Consider the following 27436-nt stretch of genomic DNA (forward strand, 5'->3'; position numbering starts at 1 on the left):
CGCTGCCGGCTAGCATTGCTGGGCAAAGCCCTGAGGACGAACTGCCCCGGAGAAGACGTTCCTGGACTGGCAGAGCAGCTGCCCAGTGAAGGGTTAATGGTTCACCCACCTTTTTAGCCCCTGTGGGCCCTGGGGAGCTGGGCACTGGGCAGGCCGGGTGAGCGTGGCCTGGGGCGCTGTGGGTAGGGTGAGGCCTGGGGCTGGCCGGGCCTGGCAGGGGGCCCAGGGAGCTCGGGCTGCGGCTGACGTGGCAATGGGCTGGTGGGTGCCCCCTCCCCAGCCCCCTGGGCCTGATGCCTCCTCATGGGGCCCAGGGGGCACCCAGGGCTCTGGGGGTTCGTTACCATTGTCCGCCTCCAGGGCAGGACCAGGCTGGGCCTTTCCCAGCGTTACACCCTCCCAGCCCCTCACTCCTGCAGGCCCCAGCTGGCAAGGAGGGCAGACAGTGCCCGGAGACCCCCAGTGCCCAGCTGGTGGGTGCCCATGAGGGGCTGGGTGTCTTTGCCTCCTTTGGGATGGAGCCCGGCGTCTCCAGGCAGGCCTGGGGGGTGGCTTGTAGACCAGCTCTAATGCTGGATGGAGAGGACCCCCCCCAGCCCTGTCTCCAAGCCCTGAGGGTCTTTAAGGGCGCCCAGCAGGTGCCGCTGGGACTTGGCCCCAGGTGGCGGGTGCTGCCCGTCCTGGCGTCAGGCCCTGTACGCACCTAGGCAGTAATCCACCGGCGGGAGCGTGGCAGCTGGCGGGGCTCCGGTGACCTTCACACGGGATTAATCCCCATGGGAACAGGAGCCAGGGCTGGCTCTGCTTCCCATCGCAGGCCAGGTAGCGAGCGTGGGGCGGGGAGCGTGGGCCTCGCCGGGGGGACACACCTGGGAGACAGGTGATGGGTCCCCGGGGAGGGGGGGTTGGGGGTAGCACATGCCCCAGTCCTGGGGCAGGCGGGCAGAGCGGGTGTCCCTGGCAGGCATGAACGTGGCGCGTGTCATGGGCTGCTCCCGCTCGCGGGGGTGGGGGTGGACGGGGTGGGGACAGACAGTGCCTGGGTGCCAGGGGCTCTGGAACGTGCCCTGGGGAAGGTCCCGCTGCGTGTCCTGGCTCCAGGCAGGACCCCAGCCCCCAACATAACGGCTGCGCCCCCCCCTCCCTCCCCCGCGGGTGCTGTCTTGACCGGCTGGCGGCTCCGTGGGCAGGGACCCGGCCCACTCAGTACCAACAGGAGCTCAGTGGGGCTGAGCCCCATGCTGCCCCGCCCCTGCCCCCTACTTAGAGCAAAGACACACTCAGTCCTTAGCACAGCCCCACCCGGAGCGGCTGCCCCCCGCTCCCCATTCCCTGGCACAGAGACGCCCACCCAGCTGTGCCGCACTGCCTCTGGCTACCGTTCCTCTGGGGCGGGGGGGGGATCTCCCAGCAATGGGGCTAAATGTCCAGAGGGAGAGACCTCGGCAGAGCAGTGTGTCGGGGGGTGCCCAGGACTGGGCTAGCAGGGGTGCGGGTCGGGAGTGAGGGGCACCAGCAGAGCTGTGTGGGGGAAGCTTTGCCAGCCGTTGCCCCCTTGATCTCATCTTCATGCTCCCCAAATTCCCTGGCACAGAGCAGCAGGCGCTGGGGGGGCCAAGGGGCTGCAGCAGCCGGAGGCAGAGCAGGTTAGAGCCGCTCCCCATCTGCAGGAGGAGGGACGGGGGCGGGGGGGCGGCTAATCCGAGCAACATCTGCCAGCCTGTTTGTGGTCAGGAGCTGCTGTCAGGGCAGGCGGGGGCTGGGTGCACTCGCACGTGTCCAGGCCAGCGAGGGGCGTGGGCCTGGGCTCCGACATGATGGGGGGGTGGCCGGGGGTGCAGCGGGGCTGGTGGCTCGCTCCGTGCACATGCCGGCACCGAGCATGTGTGTGAGAACACGTGTGTGGGCCGCGGGGCTCGGCGTGACCGCTCCCTGGTGGCCCTGGAGCGGAGAGGCACAGGGCGGCCTGGTGGCTGGGGAGTGGGTCAGCTCGCCAGGCCCCGATCTGGGGCTCAGGGGGGTTGGCGGTGGTGAGCCCGGCAGGATAACGGCCTCGCCCAGCCCTGGGTGAATTTGCATCCCTTCCCTGTAGGGTGAGTCTGCAGGGAAATGAGGCTCCCCCAGGCCGCACCGGCCCTGATCTAATCAGCCAGACCCTGCAAATAAAAGCCACCTGTGTCTGCTGCTGGTGGCAGGAAACAATCCCCAGAGCAAACACGGCACCAGGCAACTGGGAGCAAGATAAACAGGGCCTGGCCTCAGCTCCATCTGCTGGGGGGGGTGGGGGCAGCTCCCCACTCAGGCCCTGAACTTCCCTCTGCACTGGGGGCAGAGGCTCAGAGCTGCCCTCTGCCTCTGTCAAAATCCAGGGGGCTGGCGCAGAGATGTGGGGTCAGGGCAGCTCACTAGGGACGCGGGCCCCAGCTCATAGCACTGGCCACGGTGGCCGGCTTCCTGCTGCTTTGGTTCAGCCCAGCTAGTCTAGAACCCCCTTCCTGCTACATTGGTTCAGACCAGCTAATCTAGAACCTACCTTCTGAAGATTTGGTTCAGCCCAGTTAATCCCGAACCCACCTCCTGCTGCATTGGTTCAGTCCAGCTAGTCTAGAACCCCACCTCCGGCTGCTCCGGATCAGGCCAATGGCCCATCCTTCCTCCTGTCCAGCCATTGCCTGGTCTTGACCTGTGTCTTCCATGCAGCTCAGGGCACAGCTCCATCCCCGCCCCAGCACCGCCCAATGCCCGCTGCTGTTGGCACAGGGGTCAGCCCAGCTCCCCTCCAGGCACTGCCCCAGCCGGGGACGTCACCACCCCAAAGGGGGTGGGTTGGGGGCTAGCATGGGAACCCTGCGGTGATCGCCGCTGTAGGAGGGAGTAGAGAAGAAGCCAGGCTGTCAGTGTGTACAGCTGGCCCCCTCCCCCCGCTACATCGTTACCCCTCACCGACCCCTCTGCTGCCCAAACACCCTGCTGCGGGCAGTCCCACAGAGTAACGAGGCAGCCTTTCCTCCCACCAATCCCTGTCAATATCACTGAGGGCCCCTCCTGCTCCTTGGGGGCAACAATCCTCTCCCCCATTCCCTTTGCCTGCCCAGCGCCTTGGCATTGCCCCGCCTGGTCTCGAGCCCGTCCCCAGCTCTGCTCTGCTGGGAGGGCACCGCTGGGGTCTGCGCCTGGGAAATGGGGCTGCCCTGGCCCCTGCTGTCCCATGAGCCACAGGGCACCCTGCTTCTTCCCTAGCACCGGCCCCCTCTCCGTCCCTCCCCACTGCAGGCCCAAGAGCCGCCCCTCTGCCCCCGGAGCAGCCTCCCCGAAGCCCCAGCTCCTGTCTCCCGTCCAGTCTCTGACCTGCTGCTTCTCCAGGGAGGGCGAGACCGGCCCAGGGCCCCGGGGTGGGAGGGGAGGGAGGCAGAAGGGCCCAGGTCCCCAGGGTGGGAGGGGAGGGTGGCAGAAGGGCCCAGGGCCCCGGGGTGGGAGGGGAGGGAGGCAGAAGGGCCCAGGGGTGGGAGGGGAGGGAGGCAGAAGGGCCCAGGTCCCCAGGGTGGGAGGGGAGGGTGGCAGAAGGGCCCAGGGCCCCAGTGCGGGAGGGGAGGGAGGCAGAAGGGCCCAGGTCCCCAGGGTGGGAGGGGAGGGTGGCAGAAGGGCCCAGGGCCCCGGGGTGGGAGGGGAGGGAGGCAGAAGGGCCCAGGGCCCCGGGGTGGGAGGGGAGGAAGGCAGAAGGGCCCAGGTCCCCGGGGTGGGAGGGGAGGGTGGCAGAAGGGCCCAGGGCCCCGGGGTGGGAGGGGAGGGAGGCAGAAGGGCCCAGGGCCCCAGTGTGGGAGGGGAGGGAGGCAGAAGGGCCCAGGTCCCCGGGGTGGGAGGGGAGGGAGGCAGAAGGGCCCAGGGCCCCAGTGCGGGAGGGGAGGGAGGCAGAAGGGCCCAGGTCCCCGGGGTGGGAGGGGAGGGAGGCAGAAGGGCCCAGGTCCCCGGGGTGGGAGGGGAGGGTGGCAGAAGGACCAAGGGCCCAGCCGGTCAGCAAGCCCCGGGCACACCAATGAGCTGGCTGAGCCGGCGTCGGCTGCTGCCCTCGAGGCCGATGAGTCCCCAGCCCGGGGTGTCTGTGGCCTGGAGACGCCTGCCGCTGGCAGCGTGGCCGCAGGGGCAGCCGTGCCGGGAGCTGCCTTGTTCCAGGGGACGGGCGGCATCGCTGCCCGGGTGCTGGGGAGCGGGCGAGGCTGCTCCGGCGCCCTAGGGGCAGAGCTGAGCACTCCCTGCCCGCTGCCTCTCCCCAGCTTCGCACAACGCCCAGCGAGCCCAGCCGGAGCCGCTGGCCTGGGAAGGACCCAGAGCCCCCTGGGGCCCAGGCTGGCGCTGGGCCCTGGCATCACCTTCAGGACCCTCTGACTGTTTGCATCCTCCCCGCCCCCCCTCGCCGGGCAGGGACACCCCCTGCTCCCACTCCCGCCCCCCTCGGCAAGGGATGCCCTTCCCAGCCCTACTCCCCAGCCCCTGCCCAGCCCTGCCGGGGGCTCTGGGGCTGGCAGGAGGGAGATGCTCGAAGCACCCCTAGCAACGCCAGTGCCCGGCCTGTGGGGTCCCGCTGCCGGTCCTGGGCCGGCTGAGAGGGTGGCAGGGCCCCACCAGAGCCTCATCCCCACAGTCCGGCTCTGGGGGCCCCGCGCTGCCCCCTGCATTAGAAAACACCCAGCAAAGTGGGTCCCCCCCAACCCCATGCCCATGTCCTGGCCCCAGCCCCCGGTGTCTGGGCCTCCAGGGCGCAATCCCTGCCCTCCTGCGCCCTCTCGTGGGGGCTTGCGGGATTGTCCGCTCTTAGCCGGGCCCCTGGGACCAGGCCCAGCGCTGCTGGGGTCATGGCAGGAGCAGGGTGAAGCCGGCCAGTCTGGCTCCTGCGTCAGCCCTGTGGGGAGCTGGCGCGCCTCGCCCTGGGCTCGCAAAGCGCCCCAGTGTCACCCCCGGCTGGGGAAACTAAGGCACGGGGTGGGGAAAGGGACTCGCCGAAGGTCCCACTGCAAGTCAGTGGCGGAACAGGGCAGAGAACCCAGGAGTCCTGACTCCCAGGGCACCCCCGCCCCATACTCTAAGCACTCCCTCACCCCCCAAATGGGCCAGAACGGCTCTCCTGTTCTCCTGGGAGCCCAGGGGGATCCAGACATTTCCTAGGGGCATTCCCAGACAGGAGTGCCCGGTCCCTGCCCCTTCCCAAGGGGAACCTTTCACACCCCAGCCGTCAGGCGGCCGGTGGGGGAGGAGGCAGGCCGGGGCCAGTCTGGGCCTGGGGCCGGGCCCCACGTCAGGAGTTAAAGGCAAAGCTGCTCCCAGTTGCCTCCGCGTTTAACCAAAACGGTCCCTCCCCGGACAGGGCGGCCTTGGCCCTGCTGCAAAGCCCAGTGCCCCCGGGGAGGGGGTGGGAAGGAGACAGGGATGGGAATTGGGCACATGCATCGCCCGCCGGCCCGGCCCCGCCCGTACAGCGTGCGGCCAGAGGGGCCCGATAGGAGCACAGGAGGGGGAATCCCCTGAAATCTGCTCTATTCCCCCCCCACGCCGCGGCTCGCTAGCCTTGCTCCCGCTGTGGGGCCACCCCTGAACAGCCCCCCCCCCCCCCCCCCGGTCACTGGCTCAGGGTTCCTGGCTGGCTGCTGGCCGCAGGCGGGGCGCCGGGATGGGCCGATCCCCAGCCCAGGGCTGTGACCCACCGCCCCAGCTCGACACCGCCGAGGTGGGGGACAGGCTGGCGAGAGGGTCCGATGAGGGAGGTGGGTGGGCCGAGCCCCCCAGGAGCCCCAGGGTGGTGAGCCCCGGGCTTGGGGCCTGGCACAGGGTGGCATCAGTGACCCAAGGAAGGGAAGCGGCTGCCCCAGCGTCCCTTTGGCATTTCGTCAAGCGGCCCAGTGCTCAGCACAGCTCCTGCCCCCGCCCCATGGCACCACTATCCCCCCCCCGCCCTGGCTGGCGTCCCACTGGCCCGGGCTGTGCCCCTAATCCCCCCCAGCGCGGGCGCATTGTGCCGCGGGAGAAAGGAAAGTGGCGCGTCAGGCCTGTCCCTATTGTGCCCCTGAGCCCCGGAGCGAGCACTTTCCATTGGCGGCCCCGGCGGCTGATCTCCCCACAATGGCTGAGTGGAATGGACAAGCCGGCGCCTGGCCCCCCGCGCCCCCCCCGGGCTCCCACCCGCTGACTCAGCCCTGCCTGCTTGTGCACACGCTGCACTGAGCCGGCCGGGCTATAAGAGGCCCTGGGGGGCCCCCAGCCCCGCAGCGCCACCCTCGCCTCTGTCCCTGCAGACCAAGTAAGTACCCGGCTATGAACCCCCGGTGCCCCTGCAGCCACCCCCCATGAGACTCCCCAGGGGTGCTTGGGGGGGCAGCGTGTGGGGCACATTGGTATTTTGGGGGTGAATCCTGGTTTCGGGGACTTGCCCATGTTCTTGACAGCCCCCTGCCTCCTTCTCCCCCCCCGCTCCCCCCGGCATGGGATTAGGGAAGCTGGAGGGGCAGAGCCCTCCCACAAGGGCATATCTGCCATGCACCCCGATAACCTCACCGTGGAGTCACCCCGCTGCTGTGTGAGCGTCCCAGTGGGTGCTGGGACAGAGAGCCTGCCCATGCCCTGCCTGCTGCCCTGATTTTAGGGTGTGGGGGGCTCCTGTGGGGGGGCAGCCTGCAGCCAGCACATGGTGCCCCGATGCCGTGCCACACCTCTGCAGCATGTCCCTGGCTGTGTTGGGTTCCTGGCTCCTGGACCTGGCGCTGCCCAGCCAGTGACCCCTCCTGTCTTTGTCCGGGAACAGGACCTGGGTGCAGACAGGCTATGGCAGGAAGGATCCTTGGCCCGGGCCCTGGGGCAAAGGGGCGCCAGGCTGCAGCCCTATGTGGAGAGCAACAGGGCACAGCTGGGAAGGCCGAGGACACAGGGTGGGAGAAAGAGGAGCCCCTCTGGTCTGGGCGGGGAGGTGGCTGGGCTGGGGGGGGGCATCTTTCCAGGGGGGGCCCCTCAGCTTTATGGGGCAGAGGCTCAGACTGTTGGGGGATCCAGGCACCATTTACTGGGCTGTCATCCACCCCCAGCCGCAGCCTGCTTTGGATCCAACCGTGGGCAGCAGGAGCCTCCCTGGGTGGGGAGCGGGAGGCCCCTTGCTGGGCTCTGCCCCAGAGACGGGATGATCCTGCCCTGGCGCTGGGACAGGACAGGACCCTGTGGGGCTGAGCTGTGCGGCTGCTCTGTCTCTCAGCCCCACTGGCTGCACTGTCCCCAGCAGGACCCCCACTGTACTGCCGGCCCCTGTGGGCAGTGGAATGGGGGGCCACTGGGGCTGGGCGCTGGGGAGAGGATGGAGGACCTGGACCTGGGGCGGTGGGAGCTGGGGAGGTCTCAGCTGCTGCCACACCTTTATGGGAGTGAGTTTCTCAGGAATTTGCCAGCCAGGGTCTGTCCTGTCGTCGTCCCCCCAGCCCTCCCCCTGAGCTGGCAGGAGGGGCTGTCACTCTCCCAGCTGTCGGAGGAAATAGATGGATTGAAATGTGAGGGGCTGAGAGCACTGGGGAGAGATGGGAATGTGACGGGCGGGCACAATGCAACCTGTGCCCCTCACTCCCGACCCGCAGCCCCTGCTAGCCCGGCCTTGGGCTACCCCCAGCTCTGCCGGTGCCCCTCACTCCCGACCCGCAGCCCCTGCTAGCCCAGCCCTGGGCTACCCCCAGCTCTGCCGGTGCCCCTCATTCCTGACCCGCAGCCCCTGCTAGCCCAGCCCTGGGCTACCCCCAGCTCTGCCGGTGCCCCTCACTCCCGACCCGCAGCCCCTGCTAGCCCAGCCCTGGGCTTCATGCCCCTAACTCCTCAATCCCAAAATGTAGCTGTCCCAGCCGTGCTGCTATTCCCCCTCAGGGCAAAGGCAAACCATGGGGCCGATTAAGCTGTAGGACCCCAGATTCCCCTATGGTCCTAGCTGAGACTTGTGCCCTGCCTTGGCTGGAGCTGTGTCGCTCTGGGGGGCCAGGGCAGAGGTCTCGTAGGGCTGAGGTGGGCTTTGTCCCTGCAGCTGGAGAGCTCCCAATGACCAGCCCGCCCATGGAGGCCCTGGGCCAGTTCAAGCTCACGGCCTGGGAGGAGGAGAACTTCCAGGGCAAGCGCAGCGAGTTTCTGCAGGAGTGTCCCAGCATCATGGACCGTGGCTTCCGCAAGATCCGTTCCATTAAGGTGGAGAATGGCCCGTAAGTGCCCCAGGCCCCAGCCTCACCCGCCCTGGGGCCCCTTCGTGCTGGCAGCTGCTTTGCAGCATGGCACGTCTCTCGCCGCTGCCTCCCGCAAGGCGCCAGGCCGTAGGGCAGCTCTGCAGCGCAGCAGGGGTCAGAGCACACGCCAGGGAGGCAGGACACCTGGGTCCTATCCCCAGCTCCGCCACAGACTCGCTGGGTGACCTTGGGCAAGTTGCTTCCCTGCTCTGTGACTCGGTTTCTCCTGCTGTGCAATGGGGCGCATGAAGGTGAGGCCGAGGCTGCAGGGGGCAAGAGACGGGCTCCCTCCCCGCAGGCCACACTGAGGGCAAGGGGCAGCTGATCTGTCCAGGAGGGGGCAGCTCAGACTGGGTCCCTTGGGTGCCTGCCCTGCCCCCTCCTCCCGGGGACTTTGCCAGCCCCGCTTTCCGGGGCAGGTTCCTGCAGACGAGCTGTCACTGCTGACACCGTCCCCTCCCCCTCTCGCACAGCTGGGTGGGTTTCGAGTACCCGGAGTACCAGGGGCAGCAGTTCATCCTGGAGAAGGGCGACTACCCCCGCTGGGAGGCCTGGAGCGGAAACAGCGGCTACCGAACTGAGCACCTGCTGTCCTTCCGGCCCATCAAATGCGCCGTGAGTCAGATGCGCCTTCGGACGCGCCCCCCCTGGATCGTCCCCATCTCCTCCCACACTGGCCCATGCGCCCATCAAGCTGGCCCAGGGGCCACGGCCCAGCAGGGGGCCTGGGGCCAAGGAGACAATGGAAAGTCTCATGGAAATCTCATATTCTCTTTGTGCCTGGGTGATGAGCAGGGATGGATAGATAGAGGGGGTGCCTGGGGATAGATAGATAGATAGATAGAAGGGGTGTATGGGGATGGATGGATAGACAGACAGACAGGGGTTGTATGGGGATGGATAGACAGACAGACAGACAGTCATACAGTTGCCAGGTCACTGCCTTTACAGGACAGCAGTAGGTTGCTGAGGTTAAAAGCCCCTCTAGGATCCCTCTGACGGACCAATTTTGTGATTCTAAACACACCAGGCAGCCGGCAGTGCTGGGTGTTTAAACCACCCCCAACCCAGGAGCTAGTGCAGGGGAACCCAAGTGTCACTGTCTGGGCCATGCCAGGCTCCCCAGAGAAGGAGCAAAGGGGCAGCCTGGCATGGGGTGCACGCTCCTGCCAGCTGGGGCCAGTGACACCAGGAAGGGACATTGCTGGGGCCTCCCGGACGTTCCCACCCAGGTCTCGGCTCTCCCCATGCCAGCCTGTAGCCCTATCACTCCATCTGCAGAGACACAAGGGCTGTAAACCCTGGCACGTCCCCTGGCTCCAGCACCGCATCCCGCCCTGGCGTTTTAATAACCGCCAGGCAGATATGCTCAGGCTTTAATAAAGGGGCTGAGATAAGATCGCTGCTCGCTGGCAGGGCTGCTCGGTGGGGAAGAACGCAGACGGGTGGGGGTGGGGGACAGCACCACATCTAGTGTGGGCCTTGAGATTAACCCCTGGGTGCCCGCCAGTCTCCCAGCCAGCCGGCACCCAGGCACGGGCTAAGTACCAACCCTGGCTCTCGGTGCCAACGGGCAGCCGCAGGCCACGGCTGCCCGGAGCGTCTGCATCGTCCCTCTGTAGCAGAGACAACTCAGGCCTCGAGAAGCCCTGAGAGCCGAAGCAGGGATAGCAACTGGGCGTTTGGCATCTTCGCCAGCGAGACCACTGGGCGTTTGGCATCTTCACGCCTGCCTCTGGCTCTCCCTGGCACGGGGGTACCAGCGCACCCCCCAGGCAGGCGTGGGCACTAGGGAGAGGCAAGCACATCAGCATCCTCTGGAGCGAGACGGACATGGCCAGCATGGGCCTGAAGCTCCGGCCCCCAGCTCCCCGGGCGGCTCCGGGGCAGGTGTCTCTGGAAGAGGAGAGCAATGGGAGGTGCAGGACACGGGCACGGTTAGCTGGAGAGGAAAGGAGAGGTTTGCACAGCTGACCTGGTGGTGAACGCACTGGGCTGGGACTCAAGGGAAGTGGGTTCTGGTCCAAGCCCTCCCCGCATGACCCTGAGTGTCTCAGCTCCCCAGGGTGTCCTTAGCTTCGTCCGCCTTGTCTCTGTCGCTGGGGCAGGGGCTGGCTCGTGCTGGGTCTGTGCAGCGCCTGGCACCAGTGTGGGACCCTTTGGCGTTTCCCTGGCCCAGCCTAGTCGCCCCTTCCCTTGGCACCGCTTGCCCCCCGCACTGGGAGTCGGCGCAAGGTGTCTCCAGCCGTGGCCGGCGATTTCAAGTTAAGGAGGCAGCTGAGAAAGAAAAGACCAGGCGCTGTCGGGGCATCAGTTCCCCCCTCCCTTCCCCAGGGCACCCCACTGACTAAGCGGGGTACGGCTGCCCTGCCACAGGCCCCAGGGGGAGTGTAGCCCGGCCCCCAAGCGGCAAGGGCCGTCCAGAGCAGAGCTGCTGGGAGAGGGGCCGGGCATGGAGCCCAGAGGGCACGAGAGAGGAGTGGGCTGGAGAGGGGGCGAGCAGGGAGCCCCGTCTGGCTGTGGGGGCCCGTTCTGACTGGCCTCCTCCCCGCACAGAACCACAGCGACAGCAAAGTCACCCTCTACGAGGTGGAGAACTTCCAGGGGCGGAAGTTTGAGCTGAGCGACGACTTCCCCTCGCTGCAGGCCATGGGCTGGGGCAGCAAAGAGGTGGCTTCTATCAAGGTGAACTCGGGAGCGTAAGTAGCCTCCAGCCGTGGGGTGCCAGGGGCTGAGTGACCCCGGACAGTCACCCCACTGGGCCTGGCCGGTAGTGTGCTCAGCACCCCCAACATCCACTGGGGTCACTGGCTATCCAGGGTGCACCTGGCTGGATTGGGCACTAAACTTCATTGTAGTCCCTATGCACCATCCTGGTCCCTGAGCTCGGCTCAGAGGTTGTGGCTGAGACCTGCACTGTGAGTGGGGGAGAATGGGTGAGGGGCCGAGCATTCGTGGGAGAAAGGGGCCCCAAATTCGAGGGAGGCCAAGAGAGGCTCAGAGGAGGGTGCATGTTTCTGTCAACCCCAAAGGGAGGAAGTGGGAGGCCCCATAAGGGTGGGGAGAGCATCCCCCTTCCCCAGCCCTGAAGCCGGACCCCCACCCACTCAGGAGGATGCCCAGGGCCCAAGGGAGGGTGGCTGGGTGGGAGTGAAGACGGAAAGCTGGGGGGGGGCTCTGCCCCATGGCGATGCTTTGCCCCCTGCAGGTGGGTCGCGTACCAGTACCCAGGATACCGGGGCTACCAGTACGTGCTGGAGCGGGACAGGCAGAATGGCGAGTTCCCCAAGTACACAGAGTTCAGCACCCAGGCCCACACCAACCAGGTCCAGTCCATCCGCCGCATCCAGCACTGAGCTGGGCAGGGCCCCGCCGCGGGGCCTGGAGGGTGAGAGCCCCGCACCCGCTAGCAAATAAAGGCGTCTCTCAACCAGACTCGGCCGCTCGCGTTCTCTGTCGGGGGTGAAAGCTCTGCCGTGGGGCAGGGATGTGGCGGGGAACGGTGCCACTGTGGCCTCTTTCTTCCACTTCTCTGTGGCTGGGACAAAACACCAACCACTCCGGGCTGTTTCGGGGGGACAATGCTGCACCCCCCGAAAGAGAGCGCAAAGCCCCAGCAAAAACTCGGGCTCCTAGCTGGCTGGGATGAAGAGGCCAGTGGGCAGGGAAAGGAGCAAATGAAAAGGGAGGCCTCCCCATTGCCCCCAGGTCTCTGCAGCAGCCGCAGGAGCCAAGCTTGTCCCTGGTGGAGGGACTCGTAGCCCAGATGGGGGTGGGCGCCTGGGGAAAGGGAAATTGAGGAGTGGGCAGAAACCTAGAGCCGAAGAGGCCAGAAGGATTGGATCGTCGGGTCCGACTCTCCCCCTGGTGGCTGAGTTTCCTCCCGGGGGACGGGGCTTGACATCCCTGTGAGTGTGCAAGGGAGCACTGGCTTTGCACGCGCACTCAGGCAGCTGCACGCACACTGGTGCACACGCACTCGGGAGCCAGAAGTCTTTGCGAGCTGACAGGGTGGCACTGTATCAGCCACACACCGGCTAGCCAGGTGGGTCACCGGGTCTGCAGCCCCCTTGGAGACATTGGGCACACGAGCTCAGTTCTCCCCTCGCGGATCAATCGGTGGGGAGGTCCCCTCCACTTTCCCCTCCCGCCAGTGCCAATTTGCCTCTATCCCATGCACACCTGCTGGCCTTTCTGGTTGCAAATTAGTGCAACAACTCAGAGGCCACTTGGCCCCTCCAGATTACCATCAGGCACCATACACAACAGCTGGGACAGATCCACTTCTCCAAAAAGCACCTGCTCTAACGGAGAATCCCCTTCGCTGTTAGCAGTATAGAGTCTGACACATGGTGGAGCAGTTCTGAGTGCAGCCAGGAGAGGGCAGTGCGCTCTCTCTCACACACACAGGGACTGCCCAGATCATTTAATCAGTAACATCAAAAGCCGGGCACTGGCAAAGTGAGCGTCCTATACTGCCTACTCCAAAGAAAGGGCTCGAACAGCTCAGCTGGGGCCCTTGTCCCTTGTGTGGGTCCCGGCTGGGGCAGAAGGAAGGTGGCTGATGTGGGAGTGTGGCCACTGAGAGGTGCGGGGTCTGATCCCAGCACGTGTAGCTGCGCCCATCACAATCCCCGGCTTGGACGCACGGTGCCTCTGCAATCACCGTCCCGGGGGATATTGTTTAGCAGAGCACAGCTCCTCGTGCAGGGCTCGTGCAGCGCCGTGCGCGCGTACAAGCCAGGCCTCACAGGGCAGGTGGCAGGAGAGGCAGTGGAAGGTCTAAGGCCCAGGGGAAGGGAGAGGGGGAGAGTCAGGGATACAGGGAAGCTGCAGCAGGGGAGGAGGCCGGTGCTGGATGAGTGGAGAATGTGGGGCGAGGGTGGGTGGGAGACCGAGCCAGGGCAGCTGAAGCAAGCGGCTGGGAAGTGGATGGGGAGGTGGCAGGGCCAGCGGATGGGGATGGGGGTGGGGGTGGGTGAGGCAGGGCCAGCAGAAGGGGGAGTGGGGGGTGGTGAGGCAGGATCAGCAGATGGGGTGGCAGGCAGTGGAGTTTCTTTGCCCGCATGGGGCGGGCAGGGCTGCCCACACACGAACCAGCAGTGCCAATCCCAAGCATTCAGAAATCGCCAGCCAGGGCCCCCAGCCCACAAGACTGGATTAAAAACCAGGAGATTTCACAGAGGATCTGGGGGGTTGTGTTGATTTGCTTTCGAGTCCTCGGGGATCAGATTCTCGGGTTTTTCACCACAGTCCAGAGGGCGAGGAACTTCCTTTTCTTTCCGTGGAAGCCGAGAGTCTCCCAAAGTCCCATGACTCCGGCAGCTGGGGCTTGAAGAGAAACACCAAATACCATGAGATGCAGGAACAATGCAAACAGCGCCGGGACTGGGGCCCCTATGAATACCAGCCACCGACAGCCCCCCCCACAGGGTGCAGCGCTGACCTGTTAGGGGGGGGGGGGGTGAATGGGGACTAGCACACAAGTCCCACGGCTCCCACCTGCCCTTGGCACCATCAGCCCTGGCCCAGGGGACGGGGCTGGGCAGGGCGTGATGGGGCAGGTGGGCTGGGGGCGAGGGGGGATAACCCTAACAGAAGCAGTAAATGGTCACACGAACCACAGTGGGGGCAGTTAGGAGTTAGGGGTGAGTTATGGGGCAATTAGGGGTGAGCTGTGAGGGGTAGTTGGGGTGATCCGTGGGGGCTGTTAGGGATGAGTTGTGGGGCAGTTAGAGGTGAGTTGTGAGGGCAATTAGGGGTGAGTTGTGGGGCAGTTAGGGGTGAGTTGTGGGGGCAGTTAGGGGTGATCCGTGGGGGCAGTTAGGGGTGAGTTGTGGGGCAGTTAGGGGTGAGTTGTGGGGGCAGTTAGGGGTGATCCGGGGGGCAGTTAGGGGTGATCCGGGGGGGCAGTTAGGGGGGATCCGCGGGGGAAGTTACGGCTGCGTTGTGGGGCAGTTAGGGGTATTCCCTGGGGATGAAGAGGGGATTCCCTGGGGGCCTTAGGGCTAGTCCAGGGGGCTTTAGGGCAGTCCCTCTCTGGGGCCAGGGGCACATCTGGGGGCGCACCGGGGGCGGGGGGTTACCGGACATCTCGTGGGGGGCGCAGCCCGGCTCCCCGGGCAGACCCTGGCCGGGAGGAGGAGCCCCCATGAGCCCCCCCCCGGTCAATCCCCCTCCTCACACTAGGGGTCCGGGGGCCCCCACCCCGCGGCCGAGCGCCCCTGGCCGAGCGGCCGCGGTCGGTTCCCCGCCTCCCGGCCCGGCTGCCCCGGCCACGCGGTCACATCCGCACCGGGATCCGGCTCCGGGGCGGCCGGGCTCCGCCTCCCCCGACCCGCCCCCGGAGCAGCGGGGGGAGCGCGGGCAGCCCCCTGCTCGGAGCCCCGGCGGCGAGCCCTTTGGGGTCCTTGGATCACCCCGGGCACAGAGACCCTGGGATAATCCGCCCCCCTCTTCCCACAGGGCCCAGCACCTGCCCCCTCTCCCAGCTGCCCCTCGGCGGTACAGGGGGGTGCCCGGGCGGACACCCCCAGGCGCCGGGCCCCCGCCGCTCACCCCGGGGGGCGCACACAGGGACACAGGTCAGGCCCCGCAGGGCGTGAGGGGCAGACGCCTGGGCTGAGTTCCGGTCCGGGGAGCTCCTGACGCTGCTCAGGGACTAAAACAACAGGGACCAGGAGTCAGGACTCCTGGGTTCTCTCGCTGGCTCCCGCGGTGCTTCGCCCTGGGGCAAGTCCTGGCCTTTCTCTGTCCCAGCTCCTCCCTCTGCCCCCCGGGGGTAGGGAGGCCACAGCGAGGGGTCCCAGGCCCTGGAGAGAAACGGGTTTAGGTCTGGACCCTCAGAGGTAGTGAGGGGCCAGAACTCCGCTGATTTCAATGGCAGTTGGTGTCCTGGATTCCCCGGGCGATGCTCTGGATCTGCTCCCCAGGAAGCCAGGCAGGACTCTGGGGAAGTCTCCTTTCTGTGAGCAGCCTGTCTTCAGGACACACAGCTCACACAGCTTCCACCTTCCTGGGTCTGACCTCGGAGCATTCAGCCTCCTCTGCCCCTCCGTGCGCTTCCCACAGCCAGTCCGCCCAGGCGGGGTCCTGGGGAAGCCAGAGGGTCCTGCCCCCCAACTCCGCAGTCAGACGGGACTCTTAGCCAGCCGGGGAAACAGAAGGTTTATTAGACGACAGGAACAGGGTCTAACACAGAGCTTGCAGGTGCAGAGAACAGGACCTCTCAGCTGGGTCCATTTTGGGGGGCCGTGAGCCAGACAACCATGTCTGCCCTTCACTCCTCGTCCCCAGCCAGCCCCAAACTGACTCCCCCTCCAGCCCCTCTCCTCTGGGCTTTGTCCCTTTCCCCGGCCAGGAGGTCACCTGATTCCTTTGTTCTCCAGCCCTTTAGCTCTCACCTTGCAGGGGGAAGGGCCCAGGCCACCAGTTGCCAGGAGACAGAGTGTCCGGCCATTTATGTACCCTGGCCCTTTGCTCTGCAACAATGACACCCCCTTATCCCACCCCCTAGAGACTTAAGAAATGCCTAGGGGAAACCTGAGGCACCCTTACAGTATTAATAGAAAACATTAAGAACTGTCCCACTTCGTCACAGTTGGGCACCTTTGAGGATCAGGGCCTCCCTGTTCTCATGACACAGAGGGGGAGCAGCTGCCCCTAATCCCATGGCTCGGGAATCCTTGTTTCTAAAATTACCCTGCAACACCCCCGCTTTGTCCCCTTGACCCCTGCCCCCCCTCCTTGAATGAAAATCCCATTAGATCCAACTCCCTCCCCCTCTCCACACCTCCCCACATAAACCAGCCCCACCCCTTCCCCACCTCCAGGAAACCAGCTCCCCCTTCCTTCCCCAGCAGCTGCCGGCTCAACCAGGCTCCCATCCCCAGCACACCCTGCCCCCACTGCTCCTCTAAGGAAGTGCTGGCCAGCCTCTCCCCTTCCACAAACACATGCCAGCGCTGCGGCCCACCCTGCCCGGGCACACCTGAGCTTCCCCCCGCCGGCCAGGGACACGTCAGCCCTTGGCTCCCTCTCCCCTGCCTGCTCGCTCCGCCCTCTGAGTCGAGCCCTGGCAGGCGGCTGGGCTGGGCTGGTGCTTGGCTCCCCAAGGTGCAGCCGGTTCCGAGGGGAGCTGGAGGCCTGGCGAGCTGGGAGAGGAGGGCTGGAGAATTGCCCTGATGTGCTGGGCTGGGACTTTCCTCATCCCGCTGGTCTAAGGCCAGGAAACTTCCCTACAGGGCTGGGGGGGGGGAGAAGGGGGGCACCAGATGACCCACCAGCTCTCCCCTCTTTTTTCTGGGCACGGATTTCCTGCTCCGGACGGCGAGATGCTTCCAGTGCTGCGGAGAGACTCGACTGGTATGGGAAGGTGCTGCCCAAATAACCCCCCCGCTGTGCTGCTCCCCCGCCTCCACGCCTGCTGGTCAGCCCCCTGCCATCCGAGCCCTGGGCCCCCCACTGCTCTGCCAACACCCCTCAGTGCCAACCTTTACCCCCCCAGGCTGCCCCTGGCACGTCCCCAGCCCTGCCAATGCCCCTCAATCCCATCCCGCAGCTCCCCTGCTAACTCAGCTCGGCGTCTCACCCCCCGCCAAGCTCTGCTGAAGTGTCTCAGCTCTGGCCTGCACCCCCAGCCCCGTTAGGCCGGTCCTAGTCCCAACCCCCAGGTTGCGGGGGGGGGCCAGGAGCTGAAACAGGAAGCGAAGGAGGTCAGGACCCCGGCATCTGGGCACAGTAGGTATTTGTGCAGCTTTGGATCTTCCTCCTGTTCTCCAAAGCCTGGCTCATCTCTGCCCTGGAGTGGCCCAGGAGCACCCCCCCATCACCTGCTGCCCCGCACCCCAGCTCAGCACTGCCCTGCCCCCCCAGGAGTCTCTGCTCTTTGCTTCCTGCCTTGGCCTGGCACCCCCATGCAGAGTGAGCGTAAGCTGCCCCCCGTCTGGATGCCTGTGCCCAGGTGTGGGGGAGAGGGCAGTCAGGCTCCATGTGCTGGCCATGGGGGGAGCAGGGCTGGTGCAGGCTGCAGCTGTGTGAACGGGCTGCCCTGGTGGAGTGGGTCCTGTCCTTTCCCTCAACAACAGCTGAGCTCAGAGGTCGGCTGGCCTGGTGCCCCCTGACCCTTGCCCCGGCTCCTTTGTGCCACACCCTGGTCACCACAGGATATTCCAGGGAAGAAAGAACAAACTGCTCGGACACAGGTTGGAGCCAGGCATCTTCTCTGGCCAGGTAGCTGGGAGCTGGGCTCGGAGCCTGGCACATTCGCTGGCCCATGAGCGGCCCTGCTGTCCTCAGACTGGATCCCCCTTCGCCCCCTCTGTGTGTCGGGCTTGTTTTCAGTTGCCTGTGGTTGGTTAGAAGGACTCAGGCAGCTAAAGCAAGTCTGGGACGCGTGAGGAGAACCTGCCGGGCAGGGGAAGCTCCATGTATGAATGGAAGGAGCCGGGAGGGAGGGCATGGGCAGGGAGTGAGCGGGAAGGGGAACAAGCCGATGGTTCTGTACACTGAGGATCACACCCCATTCCCCATCACCAGATTTCAGCTGATGGTTTTCCATCCCCCTCTGGGCCCCCCCATTCAGGTCAGAATGTCCAGTTGTCCTTATGTCAGCACGTGACTCTAACTGGGACCTGTGGCCACCATATTATCCAGGCCTTTCCGACATCCCGCCCTGAGACACCCACTCCTAACCCACGCCCTTGGATTAAGGGGCATGAGGGACGGATTCAATCCACATGGCAGTCGTCACCCAGGCCGAGGGGCTGCTTAGATGGCTCCTGGGGAGGAGGGAATGGGATACCCATAGACTCTTATATCATGATCTCCATAGGTTATCTGAGCATCTACACAGGGCCTCTGCCATCCTCTCCCTCTTGTGGATTGTGTCTATTTAGACTGTGAGCTCATCAGGGCAGGGACTTGGCCTCTGGGCGTGCAGGGTAGATTTAGGCTGCCCTACCAAGTCAGCTTTGGGGCACCATCTCCCCGTTCACACCCAGAGGGGTGATGTTCTGCACACTTAGTTTAGGGGATGGGGCCGGGAGTGGGAAAGATGCTGTCCCCCCATTATTTCTGCATAGCAATCTGGGCCAGCAGGGTTATAGCTAGGAGCTGTATTACCTCCTTGGTCCCCTCGATAATGGTATGTATTTGCAGTTATATTATCCATCCACTGGAGGTCTCTGGGTGCTGTACAGCAGGCCAGACGGGGCCTAGTCCCTGGTAAACAATGGAAACAAAGCTGGAATTCAAGCTGTGGAGGAGTCTGTTTGTTTGTGTCTACAGTTTATAGCTGTTTTCTTTAATAAATGCCTCCTGTTTAAGAAAGACTGTGATTCCATGTGGGAGAGGAGTGGGGAAAAGGAGTGGGATATGGGACTTTTTACCTCCAGGGAACTGGTTCTGATCCGGCCCAGGTCATGGGCTCTGCCTGGCTCAGGGGGGTGGGGAATGGGGAATGGGATATGGGCCTTTTACCTCTTGGACACTGGTTTGTATCTGTTCCAGACTGGTAGCGGCTGAACTCCGAGACACGACACACGAATACAACTGTTGAATCAATGAATCTTTCACATTTGGGTACCAAAGAACTGGACAAATTTTTGTCTGCCTCCTTTCCATGACCTTTAACAGCACAAACTTCCTCATTTCCACCAATTTAAAAGAAAAGCGGAGGTGTCGTTAGAGCGGCAAACCCTTTCCCCCTCTCGCCTGCCTTTCAGTCAGATTCACAGCTGTGCAAAGCCGGAGTAAAGTGCTACCCAATCACACCGGCCACCTTGGACCCCGCCTCTTTGCACAGGGTTGTATAACTGCACTCGGAGCAGGACAGGGAGAGTCCAGCCCAGACGTTCCTGAGCTTTGCTTGGGTGTCTCTGGGCTGGAACAAGTGACGATGCCGAGACACACAAAAGGATGGATTCAGTTTGGTTTCTTTGGGTACAAGGCAGCTCTCACAGCCTCTAATGGGGCAGGGGCAGAGGCAGGGACAGGGAAAACTGTAACCTAATAGGAACAAAATGAATGTCTGAGTCAATATTAACCCCTCAGGGCCTCATTCACTTGTGCGACCCCTGTGCCACCCTGATTCATAGCTGCTGTAAAGCCAGCCAGGGAATACCCCCCTGGAAAGGCCGCCCGCTCCACTGACAGAGCTCTGCCCCCCTCCCTCAGGAGCCCCCAGCACAAGGCATTCTTGGGTAGGAGGGGGCATGGCTGGGGTGATCCTGTGCCCAGGCTAACCCATGGTGGCTGCAAGTCCCTTAGCAGGCCATGGCAGCCAGGCCAGTGGGCCTCAGGCTGCCCCAGGGTAGGTTAGCCACTATCTGCCAACCCTTGGCTCTGCATAGGGACATAGGGCTGGGAGGGGCCTCCTGGGTCCTGGTGTCCAGACCTGCTCTTGCAGGTGGCCCCTGACCAGGCAGGGGTGGGCCGTGGGCACCTACCAGGACCTCAGGAACAGTGTGAGTGGCAGTTGGGGGGCAGGAGTGTGGGGGAGCATGACCCCGAGGAGGGGTGGGAGTGGCAGGGAGTGTGATGCTGCAGGGCAGGAACAAGAAGGTGTCACAGAGTCCCTGGGCGATGCTCTGGAACTGCTCCCCATGAAGCCAGGCAGGACTCTGGGGAAGTCTCCTCTCTGTGTCTGCAGGAACCCGGCTTCCACCGTCCTGGATCTGACCTCAGAGCATTCAGCATTCTCTGCCCCTCCATGCGCTTCCCACAGCGAGTCCGCCCAGGCAGGGCTCCTGGGGAAGCCAAAGGGTCCTGCACCCCAACTCCACAGTCAGACGTGACTCTCAGCCAGCCAGTAAAACAGAAGGTTTATTAGCCGACAGGAACATGGTCTAACACAGAGCTTGTAGGTGCAGAGAACCAGACCCCTCAGCTGGGTCCATTTTGGGGGGCAGTGAGCCAGACAACCTCGTCTGCACTTCACTCCATGTCCCAGCCAGCCCCAAACTGAAACTCCCTCCAGCCCCTCCTCCTCTGGGCTTTGTTCCTTTCCCCGGGCCAGGAGGTCACCTGATTACTTTGTTTTCCAACCCTTTAGCTCTCACCTTGCAGGGGGGAAGGGCCCAGGCCATCAGCTGCCAGGAAACAGGGTGTCGGCCATTCTCTGTGTCCAGACCCCTGCACACACCTGCCCTCTAGGGCTCTGCAAGGATCATATACCCTTATCCCACCACCTAGATACTTAAGAACTGCATAGGGGAAACTGAGGCACCCCCACACTATTCAGAGGAAACATTAAGAACAGTCCCACTTCGTCACATCTCTCCCCCCTTCGAGATCCAACTGAGAGGGGTCACTTTAGCCGGTGACCTGGGGAAGTTTGAAGCCACTAACGTTCCCATGGATGCCCCAGCATCTCTCCCATTCCTTGGAAGGAGTTACACCAGGCCCTTCCAGTTTCACACCCTCCCTTAGGTCGGGTGTGCTCGATGGCACTCACAGGCCTCATGTGGGAAGGTTTATGCGGCCCGTGCCCTTTGGCCACCCCAAAACCTTAGGGGCTCAAACTGGGATTGGGTCTTCTCCCCAACAAGCTGGCCAAACACAGCCACTTGGTTATAGGGCGGTTTAACTTTCTTAACAGCTTTCACTTCATCTGAGACCTTCTTAAGGCTATCCACACTGGATCTTTCAACAGGAAAGTCAGTGGATCCATTCACAACAGAAAATTTCTGGCTGTTAGGAACTGAAACTTTCTTGATTAAATCACTTTCACACCCTTCAGTTGCAGTAAACTGCTTGCAAAGACTCCATGAGGATTCCTTTCCCTAGGGCTTTTCTACGCAACAATTCACCCCTCAGAAATTCTGCTCTTACTCTCTTCACCTAGGGCTTGCTCTAGAAGAACACTTTCCTGAGCAACAACAGACTCTTTCTGGGTCTCCCTTACATCCAGAATCACCTCTGGCCCATCCGGCGGATTCCTACACAATCCCCTTTCAGGCAAACTTACAGACTTCCTAGATAAAAGGTCAGAAGCATTCTCCTTCCCTTTGCCACACACAAGTTCAGGAATCTTTTCCTTCTTGCTACAGGTTTCCACACCCTCAGTAGGTAACACAATCACATCACCTTCCTGCTCTCCTTGTGCCCTGGCTAGGATCTCACCCTGATTAGACAGAGTTGCTATACTCTTTCCCAGCCACACACTAGCAACAGGCAAAATACAATCACCAGAATTGTCTGGGCTCTGGGATTTTACATAGACACTGACTGGATGTGACCTAGTTACAGGGCCATTCTCCCGAGCAGACACAAACTTAGGACCCTTCCCTTCCTGGGCTTTAGCTGAATCCAGAACCAGCTCTGAAACAACTGCACGACCCTCAACCATCACAGGCTGAAAGGCCCCTTCTGTCTGCTCCACAGACAAAGAAGAGCCGGACACACTTTCTCCTTTACCAGACACCCAGCTTGGGATCTCTTTCCCCTGGTCACAGCACACAAGGCTGGTCACAGACAACTGCTTGGAGATCAGGGTGGCTCCCTCCAGAGGCAAGTCAATACCCCTGACAGACACAGGCACGTTTCCTTCACTGTCCCAATTCTCCACCCAGGTAATAGGTAAGGTCCAGGGAATCTCATCTTCCACTCTCCTCGCCTTCCCACCCTGCTGACTAGACACAGCCATCAGCTCACAAGGCTGCCTAGGCTCATCCAGACTTTCCTTACCAAGCATCTTCCACTCAGGTACCCTGCCCTGCCTGTGTCTCCCCCCCTCAGCTGGGGTCTCAGCTCCCACTGTGCTCAGCGCTGCCCTTGCTGTCCCAGTGGGGGTAGGCAGCGAGCTCCTTGCTGCTTTCCTCACTGCATCAGAGCCAGCCTGAGCCCCCTCTCCACCGATTGGTTCCCTGGATTCAAATTCAAACCCTTGGCAGTCCCGGAGCAGGGACTGGATCCTGTCCCAAAGAGACACAGTCACCCCACAACAGGGTCTCGCAGCTGGTATCCTGGAGAACCCCAACAACCAGCCAGCCCGACCCCTCCTGAGTCTGCACAGGTATCTGGGCCATAGGCAGGGTGAGGGGCTTCGTCTCTGGGACCCTCACCCAGCTCACACAGCCCCTCGGCATCTGAGGCTGCACCACCAGGGGCTGATAACAGTTTTCTCTGTCTCAGGATCTCACCACCCCAGGAACGTCTCCCCATTGACCATCACCTTCCACTCCCACTGGGGGTCCGAGGGGCCTGGCCCCAGGAGACTCCACACAGACAGATAGGTTGGGGTCAGGAGTGGGAGCCTGTCCACATCCCCACCCATCTGGCTGACGGAGTCTATGGCCTTGGGAACCAGCAAGGGAGCTAGACACCGGGGCTTTTCCGCAGGGTCCCCCTGGTTCAAATCTCCAGCCTGCTCAAAGCAGTGAGGTGGGCATCCACATCCCCCCCCCTTAACCAGGGGAAGCAATTTAGTCTCGAGGTTCCCTGTGGAACTGGCCCCCCGGGGTCTATCCCCACTCACCCCTGGGGGGTCCCCTAGGCCTCTCCGCTCCCCCACCGCCAGTTCACGCTGCTGCTGCTTCTGCAGCTCTTTCTCGGGCTCTCGCTGTCTCCCACAGTCCTCTTGCTCTCTCGGACTCAGCTCCAATCCCGTCCGTCTCCGACCGCCCGATGGGGAACCTGATCTTGAAGACCCCCATCTGGTCGGGGACAGGAGTCTTGGGGATGCCTGGCTCCCACTCCAGCTGCTCCCAGATCCTGCTGTAGCCCCATTTGGGGTCAGGAATCTGTTCCTTAGAGCAGCCATCCTTCTCCAGCTGCACAATTAACTCTTCTTTGGTGAACTTTCCAATGCTCAACCCTCTCTTTCTGCACAGGGTTACAATGTCCTTCTTCAGCAGACGGTGACAGGCCATCACTCTGCTCTTCCCAAGTTGTTGTGGACTCACAGGCCTGTGTGCTCTCAGCTCCCGAGAAACAGAGAAACCGTAGTGTGCCAGCCCTTCTCGAGGTCACCACCTCTTTGCCAGGGTCGAGCTGCAGACTCCTCCGCCCCTGGGACTGCTCACTGCAATCCCCCTGGTAACCCTGTTACTGCAAAAGTCCTTCTCTTTCCCAGGGCCAAGCCGCAGGCTCCTCCGCCCTGGCCCCTGAGACTGCTCACCGCTGTCCCCAGGGGGACCCCATTACTGCATATAGTCCTTCTCGCTGGTCACACTATCCCAGAGGTTAACTGCCCCCTGAAACCGCTCCTCTCTGAGCCTTCAGCACGCCTGGTCCTCATCAATCCCCCTTCTTTTTACTGCTTCCCAGTCACTTCCTGCAGGAAGCGCCGTCCACAGGGTGCAGTACATCCCACCGCTGCCACCAGTTGTCACGGAGTCCCTGGGCAATGCTCTGGAACTGCTCCCCATGAAGCCAGTCAGGACTCTGGGGAAGTCTCCTCTCTGGGAGCAGCCTGTCTGCAGGACACACAGCTCACACAGCTTCCACCTTCCTGGTCTGACCTTGGAGCATTCAGCATCCTCTGCCCCTCCGTGTGCTTCCCACAGCGAGTCTGCTCAGGCAGGGCTCCTGGGGAAGCCAGAGGGTCCTGCACCCCAACTTCGCAGTCAGACATGACTCTCAGCCAGCCAGTAAAACAGACGTTTATTAAACAACAGGAACATGGTCTAACACAGAGCTTGTAGGTGCAGAGAACCAGACCCCTCAGCTGGGTCCATTTTGGGGGGCAGTGAGCCAGACAACCCCATCTGCACTTCACTCCGTGTCCCAGCCAGCCCCAAACTGAAACTCCCTCCAGCCCCTCCTCCCCTGGGCTTTGTTCCTTTCCCCAGGCCAGGAGGTCACCTGATTACTTTGTTCTCCAACCCTTCAGCTCTCACCTTGCAGGGGGGAAGGGCCCAGGCCATCAGCTGCCAGGAAACAGGGTGTCGGCCATTCTCTGTGTCCAGACCTCTGCACACACCTGCCCTCTAGGGCTCTGCAAGGATCATACACCCTTATCCCACCACCTAGATACTTAAGAACTGCCAAGGGGAAACTGAGGCACCCCCACACTATTTAGAGGAAACATTAAGAACAGTCCCACTTTGATACAGAAGGGATGAGTGTGATGATGAGAGGAGATAGAAATGGGGAGGGGACAAGTGTGACATGGTGGGATGTTGAATATGAGAAGGCAAGTGTGACAGGGTACAGTGAGTGTGACAGGCAGTAGCTGAGTGTGACAGGTGGGGTGAGTGTGACAGGGAGGATGTGGGTGTGATGGTGGGGTGAGTGTGACAGGAAGGTTGTGGGTGTGACAAGTGGGGGGAGTGTTACAGCCAGTAAGGAATCTGATGAGGTTCAATAAGGATAAGTGCAGGGTCCTGCACTTAGGACGGAAGAACCCAATGCACAGCTACAGACTAGGGACCGAATGGCTAGGCAGCAGTTCTGCAGAAAAGGACCTAGGGGTGACAGTGGACGAGAAGCTGGATATGAGTCAGCAGTGTGCCCTTGTTGCCAAGAAGGCCAATGGCATTTTGGGATGTATAAGTAGGGGCATAGCGAGCAGATCGAGGGACGTGATCGTTCCCCTCTATTCGACATTGGTGAGGCCTCATCTGGAGTACTGTGTCCAGTTTTGGGCCCCACACTTCAAGAAGGATGTGGATAAATTGGAGAGAGTCCAGCGAAGGGCAACAAAAATGATTAGGGGACTGGAACACATGAGTTATGAGGAGAGGCTGAGGGAGCTGGGATTGTTTAGCCTGCAGAAGAGAAGAATGAGGGGGGATTTGATAGCTGCTTTCAACTACCTGAAAGGGGGTTCCAAAGAGGATGGCTCTAGACTGTTCTCAATGGTAGCAGATGACAGAACGAGGAGTAATGGTCTCAAGTTGCAGTGGGGAAGGTTTAGATTGGATATTAGGAAAAACTTTTTCACTAAGAGGGTGGTGAAACACTGGAATGCGTTACCTAGGGAGGTGGTAGAATCTCCTTCCTTAGAGGTTTTTAAGGTCAGGCTTGACAAAGCCCTGGCTGGGATGATTTAACTGGGAATTGGTCCTGCTTTGAGCAGGGGGTTGGACTAGATGACCTTCTGGGGTCCCTTCCAACCCTGATATTCTATGATTCTATGATTCTATGAGAGGGCAGAGTGAGTGTGACAGGCGGGGTGAGTGTGAGAGGGCAGAGTGAGTGTGAGAGGGTGGGGTGAGTGTGACAGGCGGGGTGAGTGTGAGAGGGCAGAGTGAGTGTGAGAGGGTGGAGTGAGTGTGAGAGGGCAGAGTGAGTGTGACAGGTGGGGTGAGTGTGAGAGGGCAGAGGTGAGTGTGAGAGGGCAGAGTGAGTGTGACAGGCGGGGTGAGTGTGAGAGGGCAGAGTGAGTGTGACAGGTGGGTGAGTGTGACAGGGTGGAGGTGAGTGTGAGAGGGCAGAGTGAGTGTGACAGGCGGGGTGAGTGTGAGAGGGCAGAGTGAGTGTGAGAGGGTGGGGTGAGTGTGTCAGGTGGGTGAGTGTGACAGGGTGGAGGTGAGTGTGAGAGGGCAGAGTGAGTGTGACAGGCGGGTGAGTGTGACAGGGCGGAGGTGAGTGTGAGAGGGCAGAGTGAGTGTGACAGGTGGGGTGAGTGTGAGAGGGCAGAGTGAGTGTGAGAGGGCGGGGTGAGTGTGTCAGGTGGGTGAGTGTGACAGGGCGGAGGTGAGTGTGAGAGGGCAGAGTGAGTGTGACAGGGCAGAGAGAGTGTGACAGGCGGGGTGAGTGTGAGAGGGCAGAGTGAGTGTGACAGGCGGGGTGAGTGTGAGAGGGCAGAGTGAGTGTGAGAGGTGGGATGAGTGTGACAGGCGGGGTGAGTGTGACAGGGCAGAGTGAGTGTGAGAGGGTGGGGTGAGTGTGAGAGGCGGGGTGAGTTTGAGAGGGCGGAGGTGAGTGTGAGAGGGCAGAGTGAGTGTGACAGGCGGGGTGAGTGTGAGAGGGCAGAGTGAGTGTGACAGGCGGGGTGAGTGTGACAGGGCGGAGGTGAGTGTGACAGGGTGGGGTGAGTGTGAGAGGGCAGAGTGAGTGTGACAGGCGGGGTGAGTGTGAGAGGGCAGAGTGAGTGTGACAGGCGGGGTGAGTGTGAGAGGGCAGAGTGAGTGTGTCAGGCGGGTGAGTGTCACAGGGCGGAGGTGAGTGTGACAGGGCAGAGTGAGTGTGACAGGGCGGAGGTGAGTGTGTCAGGCGGGGTGAGTGTGAGAGGGCAGAGGTGAGTGTGACAGGCGGGGTGAGTGTGAGAGGGCAGAGTGAGTGTGACAGGTGGGTGAGTGTGACAGGGCGGAGGTGAGTGTGACAGGGCGGAGGTGAGTGTGACAGGGCAGAGTGAGTGTGTCAGGCGGGGTGAGTGTGAGAGGGCAGAGGTGAGTGTGACAGGCGGGGTGAGTGTGAGAGGGCAGAGTGAGTGTGTCAGGCGGGTGAGTGTCACAGGGCGGAGGTGTGTGTGAGAGGGCAGAGTGAGTGTGACAGGCGGGGTGAGTGTGACAGGGCGGAGGTGAGTGTGTCAGGCGGGGTGAGTGTGAGAGGGCAGAGGTGAGTGTGACAGGCGGGGTGAGTGTGAGAGGGCAGAGTGAGTGTGACAGGCGGAGGTGAGTGTGACAGGGCGGAGGTGAGTGTGACAGGCGGAGTGAGTGTGACAGGCGGGGTGAGTGTCACAGGGCAGAGTGAGTGTGAGAGGGCGGGGTGACTGTGTCAGGCGGGTGAGTGTGACAGGGCGGAGGTGAGTGTGTCAGGTGGGGTGAGTGTGAGAGGGCAGAGGTGAGTGTGACAGGTGGGGTGAGTGTGAGAGGGCAGAGTGAGTGTGACAGGTGGGTGAGTGTGACAGGGCGGAGGTGAGTGTGACAGGGCGGGGTGAGTGTGACAGGGCAGAGTGAGTGTGACAGGCGGGGTTAGTGTGAGAGGGCAGAGTGAGTGTGACAGGTGGGTGAGTGTGACAGGGCGGAGGTGAGTGTGACAGGGCGGGGTGAGTGTGACAGGGCAGAGTGAGTGTGACAGGCGGGGTTAGTGTGAGAGGGCAGAGTGAGTGTGACAGGCGGGGTGAGTGTGAGAGGGCAGAGTGAGTGTGTCAGGCGGGTGAGTGTCACAGGGCGGAGGTGAGTGTGACAGGGCGGGGTGAGTGTGAGAGGGCAGAGTGAGTGTGACAGGCGGGGTGAGTGTGAGAGGGCAGAGTGAGTGTGACAGGTGGGTGAGTGTGACAGGGCGGAGGTGAGTGTGACAGGGCGGGGTGAGTGTGA

General features: G+C 62.7%; 1 protein-coding gene across 1 annotated transcript; it reads left to right on the plus strand.

Moving 5' to 3' along the window:
• The first annotated feature begins 8052 nt into the window (after positions 1-8052).
• Positions 8053-11624, plus strand: CRYBA2 (crystallin beta A2). Its single transcript, XM_073304679.2, has 4 exons — positions 8053-8210; positions 8705-8846; positions 10788-10930; positions 11440-11624. Exons 1-4 carry the CDS (start codon positions 8053-8055, stop codon positions 11585-11587), a joined length of 591 nt encoding a protein of 196 aa, XP_073160780.1. The 3' UTR covers positions 11588-11624.
• Positions 11625-27436: the final 15812 nt, after the last annotated feature.

This window comes from Lepidochelys kempii, chromosome 11 (genome assembly GCF_965140285.1).
Source record: "Lepidochelys kempii isolate rLepKem1 chromosome 11, rLepKem1.hap1, whole genome shotgun sequence".
NCBI lineage: Eukaryota > Metazoa > Chordata > Testudines > Cheloniidae > Lepidochelys > Lepidochelys kempii.